At 44.1% G+C, this 19,127-nt stretch overlaps 1 protein-coding gene across 1 annotated transcript in view; it reads left to right on the top strand.

Moving 5' to 3' along the window:
- ASTN1 (astrotactin 1) overlaps positions 1-19,127 on the top strand; it is a 320,336-nt gene that overhangs the window by 137,428 nt on the left and 163,781 nt on the right. The window contains exons 3-5 of the mRNA XM_007531466.3: positions 15,242-15,635; positions 17,308-17,454; positions 18,959-19,066. Of these exons, the coding sequence (XP_007531528.1) occupies positions 15,242-15,635; positions 17,308-17,454; positions 18,959-19,066 (649 nt within the window). The remainder of the gene's footprint in view (positions 1-15,241; positions 15,636-17,307; positions 17,455-18,958; positions 19,067-19,127) is intronic.

The raw sequence follows: 19,127 nt of genomic DNA, 5'->3' as shown, positions 1-19,127 counted from the left end.
TAAATGAACAGATAAGACTTTGGTGTCTCTGTCTCCATTTCTCTCAAGTGAAAGAGGGAAAATATAAAACCAGAGATAATAGAGAAATCCAGAAAAAGAACAAAAGTGAAGTTGGGAGTCCAGGAGGGAGGAAACAGGGTTTAAACCCATCCATTTTGTGCTGAACTTATATTGTGGAAAATGTCTTTTTTTTCCCTCTTTGGGCTATAATCCCACAGCAAGACTGAGCAAATGACGCTATGTATATATTTGTTGTTGTTATGTACATATATATCCATACACATATACAATCTGATATTTAACCATGCTATACAATATTATGAGATTTCAAAAGTATGTTTATACCTATACATTGTGCATGTGAGTCACCACACCCTTCACCCATCATCTTAGTTCCCACAAAGTCTAAAAATTTGGTTACCACACCCCCCCACACACTTTTTTTTCTTCAAGCTTTTACGCTTTACTCATATATATTCCACATATAGTCTATATCATCTGGTACTTGCCCTTCAACTTTTTACTTATTTATTTCACTTAACATAGTCACCTCAAGCCCCATTCATTTTGTGTTGAATTTATATTGTGGAAAACATGTCTTGTTCCTTTTAGGTCCCAGAACAAGACTGACAGAAGACAATACTGTACCTGTGTGCATGTGTAGTAGACAATTTCCAAGGAAATAGACACATTAGTCTGTAGATTCTGAAGATTGTTATTTAACTTACAGATCATCTCCCTAAGAATGGATGCCTCCATAGGTTGATCCTGTCAGTGGTAAAATGGCATTGTGACAAGCATGGCTACACTTGACATAAGTCAATATTGCTTGGCATTAGGTATTTGGTTTAAACCTAATGACCAGGCTTGACATAAGGAGGTTGGGAGCATTTGAGGCAGGTTATGTGGACAGTGCTGGGTATAAGGTTTGGATGCTCCTCATTTGCAAAACCCCAAGAATCAGGTATTGACTAGAACTTAATTTAGAGAAGATGGGAAATTGTGGAATAAGGGTCCCATCTACAGTGGTGAACCCCTTTCAACTCAGTAAGGTCACAGAAGAACCTCCTTAGACTGGTAGACTCTTGACCTGGTCTCATATTGCCACATACACTTGGCTAACTTAATCATCCCCTCTGCTATTGTTTCCTCTTCTAAAAATGCAGATACTAATTTCTGCTACCCAGACTAAGTAAACTAGTAAGTGTCGTTTTCGAGGAGCCCTATTTGTCAGATGGCAGTTTCATTGGTCATCATTATTGCTTCATCCTCATTGTGCTGGCACTATTGAGAGATGGGAATAGGTGGAGAGGATTCCATAGGAAGACATCACTTTTGGGGAGGGAATAGGCACATCTGAGGGAATTGCTATAGAAAACAGAAAGAATTTCTCAGTGACCTGAAGCCTTCAACTCTGTGCCCAAACCAACCTTTAGCTGGGTGTGGTCATCCTCTCTCCTTCTTTAGGTATGAGCCATTGGAGACTCCACTATAAGAGAGAATCCCTAGGGGTCATGAGATCACTCAGCATTAGAGCACAGTACTTTTTTTTTTGAGCCCCCTAAGATCCTGGGATGTTACATACTCATCACTGTCATATGATATATTCTCTCTCTCTTTCTTTCTCTGTCTCTCACTCCATATTTATCATTAAAAAAAAAAATCTTTCAAGGAAAGGGAGAATCCCAAGACAGGGTTCTAAACCTTTGACAAAATCCTGTCTCATAGACCTCATGCAATTGTGATGATAAGGATGTCCTTTTCTGTTGGGATATCTCCTCTGAAGGGCATGTCACCTGTCTTTTGAGCATCTGTAAATAGCATAGCCACTCAGAAACTATCTGCCTTTAGCAGAGAAGGCAACAGACCTTTCAAATCATCACTAGTTTGAGGCAAGATAGTTGACTCAGAGAACTCTTGACTGTCTCTCCCCTTTTCTTCCAAATTTCTTCCATCTGAAGTCACTGGAAACCCCACTGCTCTTTGGGTGTCCACATGGGCTTTGCCTTCAATGACAATAGCTCTCCCTCCTCCACACCCCATTGTGCTTTTTCTTTGGCTCAGTCCCAGCTGATGCCCAGGGAGTTGGTGAGTCTCTGAGACTTCCTGACCTCCCCAGGGACTGGACTGCCAGCCTTCCTAGGAGCTGGAGGGAAGAGGGTTTTAACAATGCCATTATGTTCAGAGCGAAAGAGGGTTAACTTCTAATGGTCATTAGCATACCCTGTGCCAGCTGCTTCTTCTGTTAGTTGTTCAATAATTCTTTTAATGTTTGGTCCTAATGGAGCAGATTATTGTTATTATTTTATTGCATCAAGATCACCTACTGCATAAAAACAAAGAGGAAAGGAAAGAGGGAATGTGGCTAAGAATATGTGCAAAGCATTATCCAGCTGGAGATGTCTATGCATTGGCTTCATGCTTGGCTTGTGAGGTTGTGAAGGGCTGGTGCACAGGGAGTCAGCTTGTACCATGTGGCTCTGCCCAGGGGTTGCTGCTCAAGCAACACGGGGTGGGGGGGGGGCTGATCTGCTACTGTCTTGACCCTTTCATTTCTCAGCATGCCTGCCATGCATAGAACACAAATCCACGCATCGTACATACACATACATGTACACGTGGGCTGTATGTGGGGCCGGTCAGGAACACAGCACATCTGGGGTCTTCCTTCAGTGTCAGATTTTGCAGCATCATTAATCAGGAAATTGCTAGATCTGCACCAAGAGAAGACGATCAGCCTGTTTCCCAGGGCGAATCCTCACTGCTCTCTCCATCTGCAGAGATTCAGGCCCTCGCCCCTCTCGGGGATGAGGGAGTTGGCTGGTGTAGCCTTAAACCTGGAACACCCAGTCCATGGCCAGCCATCTCTGCTTCACCAGCTTCACTCAACCTCAGTGAATTCAACAGGTCAACAAAAGCTCCCAGTGAGGGAGTCGGGTGATAGTGCAGTGGGTTAAGTGCGCAAAGCGGCTCTCCACCTGCAGGGGAATCGCTTCACAAATGGTGAAGCAGGTCTGCAGGTGTCTATCTTTCTCTCCCCCTCTCTGTATTCCCCTTCTCTCTCCATTTCTCTCTGTCCTATCCAACAGCGATGACATCAATAACAACAATAACCACCACAACAATAAAAAACAACAAGAGCAACAAAAGGGAAAATAAATAAATATTTTAAAAAGTAATTTAAAAAAGCTCCCAGTGATCAGAGGGCTTGGAGCTCCTGAGAAACAAATGCAACCTCTTGATTCTGCTCCAGGGTGGCAAAAAACAAGGGTTCTGTGGCAAGAAAAATCTCAAGGACCAAAAAAAGCAATGCTATAAAAAGAACTTGAAAGAAGGCAACTTGAAATAGTCCAGCAGACTCCAGCCCTCCAGGCATGTTGCCGGTAGGACTCCAGGTTCTCAATTCTATCCTGAAGTCTCTAGAAGAAATTGATGAAAACTTTCCTGATGAAAGAAGTAAGGCTGTGAGTAGATCTAGTATAACTTAAATGTACAGACCTTGGGAAAGCTGAACATGAACTAGCAATGGAGTTGACACCCCTGCCCCCTGAAAAGTACTTCACACTTCTGAATTCTGGAGTCACTAAGGAGGGCCCTTCCAATGCCAACACTTAACCTGGACAGTTCTGCCTATGGAAGGTTGTCTGATCCCTCTCTTGACCCAACAAGTAGTATCTTCATGAGACAGGATCTTCTAGGGCATCTGATTTAACCCCTTATGCCTTGCATACTTGGACCAAGAAGGGTTGGAAAGAGTTCTGGAACATCTCAGGATGCTAAATGAAAAATGTATTGTGTCTAAGCCAGCAGGCCTGGCCATTCTTTGCCATAGGGATGTTTCACTCACATCAGAAGTCCCAAAGGTATGTGAAAGATGTTCATGCCTGAGACACCACTCAAGTTCCCAGGTTTAGTTCCTAGCACCAGTATAAGCCAGAGTTGAGCAGTGCTGTGGTCTCTCCACCTCTCTCTCTCTCTCTCTCTCTCTCTCTCTCTCTCTCTCTCCCTCTCCCTCTCCCTCTCCCTCTGCTACTCCCTCTTCTCTCTCCTCTCTCCTCTCTCTCTCTCTCTCAAATAAAATAAATAATTTTTATAAGTCCCAGAGAATATCTCCTCACCTTTTTATAAATTTTTATTGCCATCAGAGTTACCCTTTGATTCCTGCCTGCATGATGAATCCATTCCTCCTGGCAACCATCTTATTTCCCCCCCTATTTTTTTTTTTTGTATTTTTCTTTTTATTTCATAGAACTGTGAGAAATTGAAGGGGGTTGGGAGATAGGGAGGGAGAAAGAGGGATACCTTCAGCATTACTTTACCACTCATGAGACTTCCCTACTGCAAGTGGGGACCAAGGAGCCTGAACCAAGGTCCTTATGCATGATCACGTGTGTCCTTTACTGGGTGTAGCATCGATTAGCATGTTCCGGTCTCTTATCATGGTAGTGTGTGAAAACTGGAAAGGATTTTCAATCCCATGAATGACTTCACAAGCCCACCTCTCTCAACCAGGAAAAGTAAGGTCCCTAATAAACTCCAGGTGTTTCTCTGTTTTACATATGGGAAGGAGATGGGGAAGAGATAAGAGATTTCTGTCCACCAGGTACCAGAGCTAAGAATATCTGCCAGAAGAAGACACCAAGGAATTTTCTCTTCTCCTGAAGCCTCAAGGTCAAGAATATTGGACTATAGCTACAATCATATTATCTGATCTGAAAGACCATGCTGTGTTAATGGGGTAGGGGTGGTCTGCTTGTCAGGGGCTCCACTGGAAGACCACCTCAGAAGACTGATGCCATATCCCATCATGCTTTTGGCATGTTGTTTCTGGATTTACCAAGAAGGGAAAGCACGCAGACATTTTCTCTGCCACTAGTTTACCAGTGTGGAGTTATTTACAGTTTGATGGGGATCCAAGTTACAATCTAGAATATTATGTTTGAAAGAAAGTCAACATCCATGTCCAGTGGAGAAGTAATTATAGAAGACAGAATTCTCACCTTTTGCACCTCAGAAATTATTCTGGTCCATATTTCCAGAGGGGTAAAGGATAGGGAAAAAACACCAAAGGACTCTGAATCCCAATTCCATCAGTACCTAAAGTGTTTGTCACCAAGAATATTGTTTGTGTACCATCACAGAAAGTGAAATGAATATGAAAAATACCGGAGGAAGCCCTGCAATATTTCTCTTACTAGACAGAAGAGAGGAAAAAAAGAGGAAGGATACTAAGAAGTGGTAATAGGCATAGATGTGACTTAGAAAGGAAGTCAAGACAGAGCATAGGAAAAAAATGGAGGGGTTGGGCAGTAGCACAGCGGGTTAAGCACAGGTGGTGCAAAGCACAAGGACCTGCATAAGGATCCAGGTTGGAGGCTCCAGCTCCCCACCTGCAGGGAAGTCGCTTCACAAGCGGTGAAGCAGGTCTGCAGGTGTCCATCTTTCTCTCCCCCTCTCTGTCTTCCCCTCCTCTCTCCATTTCTCCCTGTCCTATCCAACAATGACGACATCAATAGCAACAACAATAAAACAACAAGGGCAACAAAAGGGAATAAATAAATAAATAAATAAATATTTATGAAAAAATTTTTAAAAAAGAAAAAATGGGTGAAAATAGGTATGTATATATAAATGCCTAAGATAAATGCCTAAGAGTTTTATTGCTATATCACAAGGTAATTTCATTTGTATTTGTTTAAGGACTGCCCATATAGTTGTCCAAAGGGGCAGTGCCAGTTTGCATTCTCACCAGAAATGTAGCAGAATTCCCCTTTCTCCACAATCTCTCCAACACCTGTTGTTTCCTGGTTTGTTGATGTAAGCCATGCTCTTGGGTGTCAGATGGTAGCTCAGTGTAGTTTGAATTAGCATTATTCTAATGATAAGGGAAGTGGACCATTTCTTCATGTATCTGTGGGCCATGTGTATCTCTTATTTAGAAAGCTGTCTGTTTAGTTCTTTGCCCACTTAATTTTTTTTTTATTTGTAAAATGGAGATCTTGACAAGACTGTAGGATAAGAAGGGTATAATCCCACACAAGTCAGCCCATATCTGTGATCTCAGGAGAACTACAGTTCCCAATGGAGGGGATGTGGACACATAACTCTGGTAGTGGGAATGTTATGTAACTATACCCCTATTATCTTATAATTTTTAAATCACTAATAAAAAAATTAAAAGTCAATGTATTTTTACCATGCCTTTGTTCAGCAGAGGAGGCCCAAGGAGGCCATGAACCCACATAAGTTAGGGTAACTTTGCTATTATAAAGAGCCCTCTTGATATTACTAGTTTGGTTCTAGTTTTCTATCATGTTCATAGAAGTGAAAGATTGTTAAAGTATGCCAGTCTCTTCCCTTATTCAGCTTTTGCAGTCCTTGCTTTAATAAGGATAACTTGGGAGTGAGTGAGGGAAGTATTATAGGAAATAGGTGAGGAGGGTAGCTAAGTCTAAATAAACACTATTTCATTATGAACTCCATACTGAGTCACTGTAGACTATTGTGTACTTTTGCTTTAAGGCATATATTTAGCCCTAATTTATGGATACATATGAACATAAGCCCTATCTCATGGGACCTGGTCTATATCTAGGTTTTGGAACTTTGTTGGGAAGTGAACCACCTGGAATGGAATTAGAGAATCTTTTGAAAGGAAAAGTCTCACCCAAGTAATGAGACTGAAGGGTTGACATTCCAAGCCTGAAGTCTCTGGACACAGTTTGAAGTGAAGCATGCTGAGGTGGTACATGTTGCATTGATTAGGTTGGGATCAGCAGATGCGATATCATTTGGTATGAATTGAGAGAAGCATGCAGGAAAGTAAGCCCCACTCTAGAGGTTCCAGGACTGGGGAAATACAGGCTCTATAGAGGAAGTGGGAGGTTCCTGCTTTCTTAGGGTTTAAGAAGGCAATAGATAGTTATTGCTATAATCAAATTATTTGGCAACTGGGTTAACTTTGAAAAATTGGGATTTGCTGTATCATAAATAACATCACCATAATTTATGTCCTTTGATATTATTTGTATATAGCTGTGCCACCAGTTGCTTCTGTTCTCCATGGTCTAAGCTTTTAAGAGAGTCAACATATCAAAGACTCATCCTGACATACCTTAACAATGTCTCTTTAGACACTATCAGGCCACCCCATCAGCAGGGGCCCTATTCACAGGATTCTGAGATTTCCAAACAGACATGATGGGCCTAGAACTCAAATAAATCCCTCTCTCCATTGTTATCTGAGATAACAATATCTTCTATAATTCTATATCAGGAACAACAAAACAGACCCCTTTGTGGGGCCCCCCATAGGACATTGCCCTCAATTTGGATCAACAATGGCAGAAAATGTTCCATCCTCTGAAGGGAAGCTGGACAATATACTCTATGTTATACCTGAGGAAGATGGGTCCTGATATGGGGGCAGCTTGGAATGTTCTTACTGATGACCACAAAATGTGAGCTCAAATCTACAGGGATGCAGAGGTCACATAGGCTCCTAAGCTGAGTATGGGCACCAGATCATATCAGATCGATGGGGTTTACAGTCAACAATATTTATACACCTTTTCCATATTTGGGAGCTTCCCTGATCCAGCTTTCTGATCCTTTTTCCAGCCATGGCATCATCTCACTGGAAAATAACTAGGATCTACCTGCATATCAGATTTCAGGCTCAGGGAAAAAAACAATAACAAAACAAAAACAAAAAAATAACTAGTATAGCTACAGACCCTTTGGAATATAACTAAAATATGCCTACTAGCTGTCTAGAGAATGGAGACCCCCCCCTCCCCCGTCAACTCTTCATTTGCACTACTCCAGCCTTTAGGTTCATGATTAGTTAACCGTTTGTTTGGCTTTATATGTTAACTCTCTTTTAAGCCACCAAGTCCTAGATGCTAGCATGATGCCAACCAGACTTCCCTGGACAGACAGCCCCACCAATGTGTCCTGGAGCTCTGATTCCTCAGAACCCCACCCTACTAGGGAAAGAGAGAGACAGGCTGGGAGTATGGATTGACCTGTCAATGCCCATGTTCAGCAGGGAAGCAATTACAGAAGCCAGACCTTCCACCTTCTGCATCCCACAATGATCTTGGGTCCATACTCCCAGGGTTAAAGAATAGGAAAGTTATCAAGGGAGGGGATGGGGTATAGAGTTCTGATGTTAGGAATTGTGTGGAGTTGTACCCCTCTTATCCTCTGGTTTTGTCACTGTTTCCTTTTTATAAATAAATTAATTAATTAATTAACTAAAAAGAAAAAAAAAAAGAAGTGAAGATTGGCTGGGACTTCAAAACAGCCCGTATTCCCTCATTTCACTCCCTCAGCCAGGACCATCTTGGATCTAGATTTGAACATGATTGGAATTGTGGTCATGTATGTGCACAGCTTTCTTTCTTTTTTTGCTCTGTCTCTATTATTATTATTATTATTTGGGGAATTATGCAGATGCAGTCTTTGCCCTCAGGTTTTGCCACTTCCCTTGATATTCTCACAGTGTCTTTTTCAACCAATCCTGTCCCGACAGGTCACTCCGGGGTGTTGACCTAAAAGGTCTGCCTACTCCCCCTCCCCTCACTCTCACTTTCTTGCCCAGTGGTGAGGTAACAGGGGACAGCAGTTGTTTTGGCTGGCTCCACGTGGCCTGAACCACCCATCTGACCCAACAATAAAGACTGTGTTCCCTCTGCGTTTGGATTCTCTCCCCTTTGCCCGCCTCCGCCGCACATCAAGCAACAATTATTCTTGCCTCCGGGTTTCTCACTGGGGCTCAGTGCCTGCACTATGAGGCCACTGCTCCTGGAGGCTATTTTCCTCTTTTGTTGCCCTTGTTGTTTATCACTGTTGTTATTATTGTTGTTGTTGTTGCTGCTGCTGTCATTGTTGTTGGATAGGACAAAGAGAATTTGAGAGAAGAGGGGTAGACAGAGAGAAAGACAGACACCTGCAGACCTGCTTCACCGCCTGTGAAACAACCCTCCTGCACTTGGGAGCCAGGGACTCAAACTGGGATCCTCACACCAGTCCTTGTGCTTCACACCATGTGCACTTAACCTACTGTGCTACCTCCTGGCCCCCCTTTCTCTGTCTCTATTGGGTCTGGGACATAGATGTGAGTAATGGTGCTCATCTGTGCAAGAGGGCCTTCACTCCAGATCCCCAGGCATTGTTACTGAGAAGAAATAGGACACAGGGACTACCAGACTTGTCTATCTTCTTCTTCCTCTTCCTCTTCTTCCTCTTCTTCCTCTTCCTCTTCTTCCTCTCCCTCTCCCTCTCCCTCTCCCTCTCCCTCTCCCTCCCTCTCCCTCCCTTTCCCCTTCCCCTTCCCCTTCCCCTTCCCCTTCCCCTTCCCCTTCCCCTTCCCCTTCCCCTTCCCGTTCTTCTTCTTCTTCTTCTTCTTCTTCTTCTTCTTCTTCTTCTTCTTCTTCTTCTTCTTCTTCTTCTTCTTCTTCTTCTTCTTCTTCTTCTTCTTCTTCCCTATCAATTAATTCTTCTAGGAATTTAATCAGCATTCAGTGTGTCCAGTTCCCTTGAGGGGGTAATTAATTATGTCTCAGATTCACTCTTCTGGTTATTCCTAGGGTGAAAGAAAGCTTTGAAATGTGAGCTGATAGATTGGCTGCAGTCCCTTGACAGATGGTAGCTGGAAACAATCTCAGCTTTTCCTTTTTCTCTGCCAAGGGTTCACAAAGCCCAGGTGACTCTCTAAACTTCGGTGACATTTGATAGTTGCAGATTCTTTATTCTGGGATTAACTGATCCTATAGCACTGAATCTGGATTAGGGGAAGATTCCACTCACCGGGCTTAGTGCCTAGAAGGTCACCTTTGTTCAACATCCCCTAGCCTAGCACTTTCTGCTTTTCTCAGAAGAGGAGTAATGGCTAGATGTCTCCAGCTCCTATAATCTGTTTTCTGAAATTCTGTTGGCACTTACTTAAAAAAAAATCATACTGATTATTTCCTCTAACATGTAAATGTTATGAGATAGGACATAGCCAGTATTATTCACTGCAGTATCTCCATAATAGATACCACCAAAAAACTGCCTTTCTACATTGAGTAATCACTTGTAGAGTGATTAAGCAATGAATTGAATGAATCACACCAGCAACTGACTTATATAAGCTGTGCTTGCAGGCATATAGGAGATGTCCATATTGAAATATATTCAGAAACTACCTCTCTCACTCACTTTCTCTCCTTACTTCCTTCTTTAATTTTTCATTCCTCCACCCCTTTTCTTCTCCTCTTCCTCCCACAACAGTTGAGCACCTGCTTTCTGCTTGATCCTGGATGTAGCCCCTGTTCCCGTAAAGTCTGTTGTCTAGAAGATGAGATCAACAAACAAACCAAAAGTTCAAGTACTTGTGATTGGAATAGGGTAGAAGGGTCTAAGGGCAGCTCAGTAAGACTTGAGGAGAAGTGACTGAGCTGATGTGAGTGTACTGACAATAAAGGACAAGTGGGAGTTAGACAAAGGGAGGTGTACCCAAACCCAGGGTGGATCCACAGGACAGGTAAGAGTCTTATGGATTCTGGGCATGACAGCAATGAAAATAGAGGGAAAATATGCCTAGAACCTTCTGCCCCTGGACAAGTGTCATCTCTGATATATATAAAATTTATTTATTAAAAAAACACCATTACATAAAAAAAAATCCCCAGATCTGTAGATTGTCTGACACGTCTTATACCACTCTCTTAGGTAAGTGCTGAAAATGTCAGTTTCATAATCAAATAAAAGCTGATTTCATTTGTTTGATCTTTATTAAAGCCAGCAGAAATTATTTATTGATTTTTAAAAGAAAAAAATATTTTAGGTGCCACTATTTTTTTGTTGTTGTTGCAAACAACCTGTTAATAGATGTGGCATTTTCACATGCCGCAATGTGCATCTAGTTACATAATGTTAACAGTTTTGAGGAAAGTCAATAGAATAATCAGAAAACTCATGAAAAAGATAAAGAGCAAAAAAAAAAACAAACCATATCTTGCTGTCATCATTCTCTCCCTCTCTCCCTCTCTCTCTCTCTCCCTCTCTCTCTCTCTCTCTCTCTCTCTCTCTCTCTCTGTGTGTGTGTGTGTGTGTGTGTGTAATTCTGGCCTCACCCATGTGCACTTTTCACATAGACAAATTGAGAGATAAAGTGACAGAAGGAAGGAAAAATATCACAGCACCTCCCATGTGGTAGCAGGGCTCAAATATGAACCATATCCATGGAGTTTTTGCTCCAGCCCTGTCCTTTTATTTTTATGCTTAAAGCTTACAACTTGCTGTTCGTTACTTTTGGTCAGATGGTTCTTGCTTTTTGTTTTTGTTTTGTATGTCATAAAATAAAAAAAAGAAAGCCACCACACCCAATGGAAGCTAGGCTAACACAGATGACCCCCCTCCCATCAATCACCTCTGGGAGTATGGTGTACACTCTGCCTTGTGTTGGCACATCACTGATGACATCTGTCATGGTCTCCTGGGAAGCAGTGCTCATGGTGAATACTTCGAATAGATTCCCTATGTGGAGTAAGTTTGTTCCCTCCAACAGAAGACACAAGCAACTTGCTGTCCCCCTTTCAACTTGGCAACGAGAAAGTACCTAGTGATGGCCCTGGGCCATGATGTTCTCTATCCCCTCTGCCATCTCTTGATGTCAATGGAACATTTGAAAGAAAGCTCTTAGAGTCTCCATAGATTAAAAAAACAAACAAACAAACAAACAAACAAACAAAAAAACTCATAGCTCTCTGTGAAAGCAGAAGGGATAAAATCCATGCTAGTGCCAGAGAGAGATGGTTCCATGACAAAGTCACAAAAGCCATTGAAGAGGAGCACTTGATTCTCGTGTCCTCATAGAGGAGGTAAAGCTGTAGAGTCATATGGCTATACCCACATCCTACCTGCTGCCTGCTCACTGGATGGAGCAGGGGAGCAGTTCAGAAGCATGTGGAGTGATTGTCTTCCTCTTCATTTTTCTTAGAGAAAGAGCCCAGGAGAGGAGACAGAGAAAGTGAAAGACACTCCAGCACCAAAGCTTCCTTCAGTGCAGTGGGAGCTGGGCTTGAACCTGGGTCATGTGCATGGCAAAGCAGTGTATCATCCAAGTGAGCTATTTTGCCAGCCCAGAATTTGCAGTAACTTTATATACTGTTCTCATTACAACTGCGGTGTCTCTCCCAAGAATGAAGAGGTTAGCTTAAAGCTAGTGGTATTGCCTGTAGGTGAAGCCCCAAATTAAACAAACAAACAAACAAATAAATAAATAAATATCTAGGCTCTGAAATGTGAGTTGCCTGTTCTGTTCATTTGTTGTTTGATTCTGGCCAAGTCCTTGTAATCTTTGTGCCTCAATCTCTCCAGCTATAAAAAACAAAAACAAAAAAACAGGAAAATAGATAGCCCTCCTCTAAGAGTAGGATGCAGCCTCTTTATTGTTTGTTCTTATAGAGCTGGGAGGTAACTCATTCATGTGCAATTTTACTGCTCAGGGCTCACTTTTTATTGCAATAGCAAGAAAGAGCACAACATCTGGGCTTCCCCCAGTACTGTGATCCTCCTATGTGGTACCAGGACTCAAACCTGGACTTAAAACATGGCAAGGCACAGCACCCTTCCTGGTGAGCTACGTCTCCAACATGCACAGCATTTAGAACAGATGTCTGATTGCTGGTGGAAGCTTGGGCTGGGCAGCTGCTCCTGCTGGATTCCTGACTCCCTGGGAAGGGAGCAGCAATTTGGATGGCTCCACACAGAGAGTCAGAGAGGAAAGCAGAAGGAAGCCCCCTGTGATCGGAAGCCCTTTCTGGAGATGGATGTGTATGCCTTTCTCATGACTCTTTGGGGAATAAAATCACCTCTGCCTTTCACTAGTCCCATTCAATGTCTGATGTCTTCTTCTGCATGGCAGGTTATTCCTTCTGTGCAGTTCAATCACCTAATGTTGCAGCTTCCCTTTGAGGTCAAGGAGAGGAGAGGAGAGTGGGGCTCTCTCTGAGATAAAGGGTCTGTTCTACTGGATTGGACTTGCCCTGGGAAGCTGCTTGCCCTGGGCAGGTCAATGTAGGGCTGATTACAGCTCAGCAGGGAAGTGTCCTGTGGACCCGAGAACATGTCTGTAGGGAGGGGCCGTGGCTTATTAGTGACATGGCAAAGAAGATGGTATTAGTCTACACTAACCTCTCCGACCACTCCAGTCAACTGAGCAGCCTCTCTGTTTGCTTGAGAAATTTCACTGGGAGGAAGAGTTCTGTCAAGCAGAGGACAATTTGGAACCCCAGGAGGCCAGTGTATTTCCCTAGCAAACCACCACTTAGCAGTTGACTCTGCTGCCTTTTATCCACCCCACCCCATGTATTTGCCCAGATTCCTTGGCTTATGGTGGTGATGATAGAGGGTGGACAAATAGGAACATTTATGGGGAAAGAAAGTTTGTGAATTCAAGACATTATGGTGACACTGGGAGAAAAAAAAAAACAAAAAAACAACCTCCATTGGCTCCAGGGAACAGTCTCAGCCAGTCAGGGCGAGAGAAACCTGAGAAGGGATGTGGGGGGGGGGGCACATGAGGTTAATTTCTAGCTATTGTGACAGGGTGCTGGTGATGGAAGCCCCAGGTTCCAGGCGAACCATCTGGTACACACCGACCTAATGGAATAGCTTTGGGAGGATACTGACTGAAATGAAAGGAGGGAAGCAGATTGTGCTGAGGAAGATTTATGGCCTCTGAGCATTGAGCAGTAACAGACTTACATGATGGTCCCTCCAAACACTATTCCTGTGGATGTCAGGGCTGGGTGCCTATCTTCACAGAGCTCGCATGCTTGCTCTGGAAGGCTATTGACTCTGTCCTGAATTTTAAGTCACAGTCCCAGAGGATGATGTATTTGGGACGGGGGGACTCTTGAAAGAAACTCCTCTGCCAGCTCCACCCTTCGGCTTGAATTCAGTTCTTCCCCGGACCAAGAATGGGAAGGAGTGAGGGAATAGCATGACTCCGTAGACAGATGTGACCGAAACACCACATATCACTGACTAGACTCTTACTCTTAGTCTTATTTATAAGGGCTGGTGACTGGTTTCCTTTGCTGGGACAGTGGCTCCAACTGCACTTGGGGTTGGGCTGAGTACAGGATCAATTCCGGGTGTGACACCTTGTGCTGACTTTGTTAACTAACTGGGACCTTCCTGTTACTGTTAGGTACGTGGCGCCCCATCTATCACACTAATGAGGACTCCAAGGTGTAGGGTTCATTGGCCTCATTAACCAGTGGTTATAATTGAGTATACACATCAGGACTATGTTCAAGCCCTCAGTCTCCACCTGCAGAGGGGGAAGCTTCCCTACTGGTGAAGCTGTGCTGCAGGGATCTCATTGTCTTTCTCTCTCTCCTTCTCTATCTTCACCTCCCCTCTCAATTTCTTTCTGTCCTATCAAATAAAATTTTAAAAGATAGGTGGGGGGATGACCACTGGGAATGGTGGATTCTTCCTGCAGGCAATGAGCCCCAACTATAACCCTGGTGGTAAAAGAAAGAAAATAAGAAAGAAAGAAAAGAAAAGAAAAGAAAAGAAAAGAAAAGAAAAGAAAAGAAAGAAAGGGCTGGGTGGTGCCACACCTTGCTGAGTGCACATGTTACAGTGCACAAGGACCTGGGTTTGAGACCCTGGTCCTCATCTGCAAGAGGAAAGCTTCACGAGTGGTGAAGCAGGGCTGCAGGTCTCTGTCTCTCTCTCTCTCCTTCCGTCTCTACTTCTGGCAGTCTCTATCCAATAAATAAATAAAGATAGTTAAAAAATTTGAAAAGAGAGAAGCTTCACAAACAATGGAATGTTGTTAAAAAAAAGAATAAAAGAATCCATAGGTGATTATGTGATAGATTTTAAGATATAGGAATACCAGCCAACTGCAAGTGAGTGAGCCTAAACCCCAAATGAGCTTAACAGGTAACTCGCACACACACACACACACACACACACACACACACACACACACACACACACACAGGAAAAATCTCTCTTCAGATTGTTTGCTAAGCCAGAAGCCATCATGACCCACCTGGCAGTCCTCTCAGATTTGTTTCTCACCTTTGCACTTACAGCCCCTTTTCTGTGACCCAAAGTGATAGCTGCCCTTGAGTGAGGGAGCTAGTGGGCAATGGGATGGTGGGCATAGTGCCTCTCTGTGGAAGGAACTCACCCTTGTGCCTGCCCCTCCCTCCCTTCCCCTCCCCAGGGTGGCATGATTGCCCTGCTGCTGTCCATCCTGTGCCTAGTGATGATCCTCTACACCCGCCGGCGCTGGTGCAAGCGTCGCCGTGTCCCCCAGCCCCAGAAGAGTGCCAGTGCCGAGGCAGCCAACGAGATCCACTACATCCCCTCGGTGCTCATCGGCGGGCACGGCCGGGAGAGCCTGCGCAACGCTCGCGTGCAGGGCCACAACTCTAGCGGCACCCTGAGCATCCGCGAGACGCCCATCCTGGATGGCTACGAGTACGACATCACGGACCTGCGCCACCACCTGCAGAGGGAATGTATGAATGGCGGCGAGGACTTCGCCAGCCAGGTCACTCGCACGCTGGACTCCCTGCAGGGCTGCAATGAGAAGTCAGGCATGGACCTCACGCCAGGTGGGACTGAGCTCCCTCACTAGGAGCCAGGAGTAGGCCGTGCTTTCCAGTTCTGTGGCTGGTCCTTGTCCTGATAGGGTGTACCAGGGCCCTTTCCTAAATGGGTGAAAAGAGTAAGCTTGTTGCCAGTTGATGGGAGGACCTTCCTTCCATCCTTCTTTCCTTCCTTCCTTCCTTCCTTCCTTCCTTCCTTCCTTCCTTCCTTCCTTCTTTCCTTCCTTCCTTTCTTCTTTCCTTCCTTCCTTCCTTCTTTCCTTCCTTCCTTTTTTCCTTCCTTCCTTCCTTCCTTCCTTCCTTTCTTCCTTCCTTCCTTTTCCTCTTCTTCTTTATTTTAAAAATATTTTAACTATTTTAATGAGAGAAGTACAGAGAAAAAGATACAGAGAGTGAGACAAAAGTACTTCTCTGTTCTGGTGTATGCTGGTGCTGGGGATTGAACCTGGGACTTCGGAGCCTCAGACATGAAAGTCTTTTGCAGAACCATTATGCTGTCTCCCTAGTTCTCTGTTTTTTTCTTATAACATTTGATTTCATTTATTTATTAGATAGAGACAGAAACTGAGAGGGAAAGGAGAGATAGTGGCAGAGAAAGAGAGATACCTGTAGCACTGCTCCATTACTTGTGAAGTTTTCTCCCTGCAGATGGGGATGGGGACTTGAACACAGGTCCTTGTGCATGGTAATATGTGCACTTTACCAGGTGCACCTCTGACCAGCCCCTCAGGACCTCTTTGCTAGAGTAGGAATTCAGAGGAGCAAGTGCACATTGGGCCCATTAGCTCTTCCAATTTGTGTTGGAAGCAGAGAAAATTTGCATCAACAGAAGCTGGCATTAAAACTTTTCCCCCATAAATGGGGTAAATAAGGCATCAGGAAGGACTACGGGTCAGGGGTTAGCTTATCTGGTACAGTCCATTCCTTGCTATGCATGAGGACCTACGTCCAAGCCTTGGCTCCTCATAGGAGCAAATGGATGCTACTGGTTCAAGCCTAGGCAACACATGGAAGCACCATGGATAGCATGAGGGGCAGGGGGGAGTCTGAGAATAAAAGCTGGGCAGGGGGTATGGCTTAGTTTTATAGCACATGCAGGAGACCATGGGTTCAATCCCTATACCAAGGAAAGAAGGAAGGAAGGAAGGACAGAAGGAAAGAAGGAAGGGAGGAGGTAAAGAGAAAGGAAGGAAGAGAAAGAGGAAGTCAGCAGATTGGCTCTAACCAAAGGACCTCACAGGGTGACCTTATCAATATAGGAGTTGTTGACCTGGGTACTCAGTTGTGACCAATGTCGGTCCATGCCAGCTCTTGGGACTGTGCTTTGCCCCGGAACTTAAAGAGGAGCATCCTAGCCTCTTTTTACCCCTCCCTTTAAAGTTACTCTATTTCAGTGCTGTGAAGTCCCATCTACTTGGTTGCTAAAAATACCTTTGTTTGCACTATCTTTTGCCTTTCCTTTATCATCATATATTTCATATGAGATAGAGGCTTTATGAGAGAGAGAGAGAGAAAGAGAGAGAGAGAGAGAGAAGTGAGAGAGAAGCCAGAGTACCATTTCATACATGCTGTGTTAGAGATCAAACTAGGAGCTGTGGGCATGCAAGTCCTGTACTCTTACCAGCCACTCTCCTGACCTTCTCTGTTAAAAGATTTTTCCTGGCTTCTCCTTGTGCAGGAAGTGATAATGCCAAACTGTCGCTGATGAACAAATACAAAGATAATATCATCGCCACCAGCCCCGTGGACTCCAACCATCAGCAGGCCACCCTCCTCTCCCACACCTCCAGCAGCCAGAGGAAGCGGATCAACAACAAAGCCAGAGGTATCATCCCCTGCCCTTGGGCTGGCATATGGATACTGCCCTCCTGAGGGGACAGCCAGCGGGGGACGGGGGCAAGGCCATTAACATCCACGGTCCCCTACTCTCAGGAAAGGCTGGACAGGTGTGTCCTGATTATTCACCCCAAGTGCCAACAGGCAAGTCATCTGGCCAAGTAGTTGCAACAGCAAAAATTTTTATTTTATTATTATTTTTATTATTTTTTATTTATAAAAAGCAAACACTCCCAAAACTATAGGATAATAGGGGTACAACTCCACACAATTCCTGCCACTAGAACTCCGTATCCCATACCCTCCCCTGATGGCTTTCCTATTCTTTATCCCTCTGGGAGTATGGACCCAGGGTCATTATGAGGTGCAGAAGGTGGAAGGTCTGGCTTCTATAATTGTTTCCCCGCTGAACATGGGCATTTATAGAACAGCAAAGGTTATCTTTAAATCATTGGGTGAGCATGCAAAGATGAGTGCAAGGTGGTTTATCACATCAGTGTTTACAAGAAATCAGTAATAGTTAAATGGCAGTTTGTCTGCAATTTGTCTCTGCCCATCATCTAGTGTCCAGTGGCTCAGTACACAGCCACTTCCAGTGGTATCAGTCTCTATTTATTAATGTGACAAGTTGCCCACCTGTCTATTAAACAGAAAGCAAATGAGATGATAAAATAAAAGGTACATCAACAATGCCACCTTTCAGGGGTTATTTGAAAACCTTTCTCTTTCCATATCAGAAAAAGAGCATAGATACATCAGTTGTTAACAAAACATTTTTTTTTCTGACTGAGAGGACAAGAAGGCTGGCCCACACAGATTTCTTCTTTTATGTATTTATTTTTTTTCTTTCTCTTTTCCCTTCCATTTTTTTCTTCCTTTTATTTTTATTTTATTTGATAGGACAGAGAGAAAGGAAGATAGAGGGAATGAGAAAGAGAGATACCCACAACATTGCTTTACCACTTGTGATGCTTTCCCCACTCCAGGTGGGGACCAGAGACTTGAATCCAGATCCTTATGCATGACAATGTGTGCACTTGACCAAGTGTGCCACCATTCAGCCCCACATTTTATACTTTTTTTTTCTTTTTTCACATTAAGTAGACAGGTTTAGACTCTAGAGGGAGAAAAATCTACAAAAATATAATCATTTCCCCTGTCTGTTGATTTCAGTCTCCAGCCAACCAGTATAGTGGTAACCTTAATGAGGGAAGTCCCCTTTCTTCCCCTGCTGCCCATCTTTTCCAAATGTCCTCTCTGACACGTAGCTGCTGGGAGTGGCCATCCTCTCCAAAAACCGGAACTGGATGGGGGTAGGACCTTGTGATGGCTGTCACAGAGGGCTCCACTTCTGGGATAAATCTATAAGTCATTGTGGCTACTCCTCCCAACCTGTCAATCAACTGAGTCTCTGGAGGTTGTCAGGTGATTAAATGTCCTGTAGGCAGAAATGAAGTGGTGGTCTCTGCCCCCAACCCCACTTGTCATTACAGCTGGCTCCGCCTTCCTGAACCCCGAAGGGGACTCTGGTCCTGAGGCAGAAAATGACCCCCAGCTGACCTTCTACACTGACCCCTCCCGGAGCCGCAGGCGCAGTCGAGGTAAGAAGGAAGAATGGAGACTGAGGGGTTTAAGAGGGACCCGCAGGGCTACAGGGGATGG

Source organism: Erinaceus europaeus, chromosome 9, assembly GCF_950295315.1.
Source record: "Erinaceus europaeus chromosome 9, mEriEur2.1, whole genome shotgun sequence".
Taxonomy (NCBI): Eukaryota; Metazoa; Chordata; class Mammalia; order Eulipotyphla; family Erinaceidae; genus Erinaceus; species Erinaceus europaeus.
This window is presented reverse-complemented; position numbering and strand designations above follow the sequence as displayed.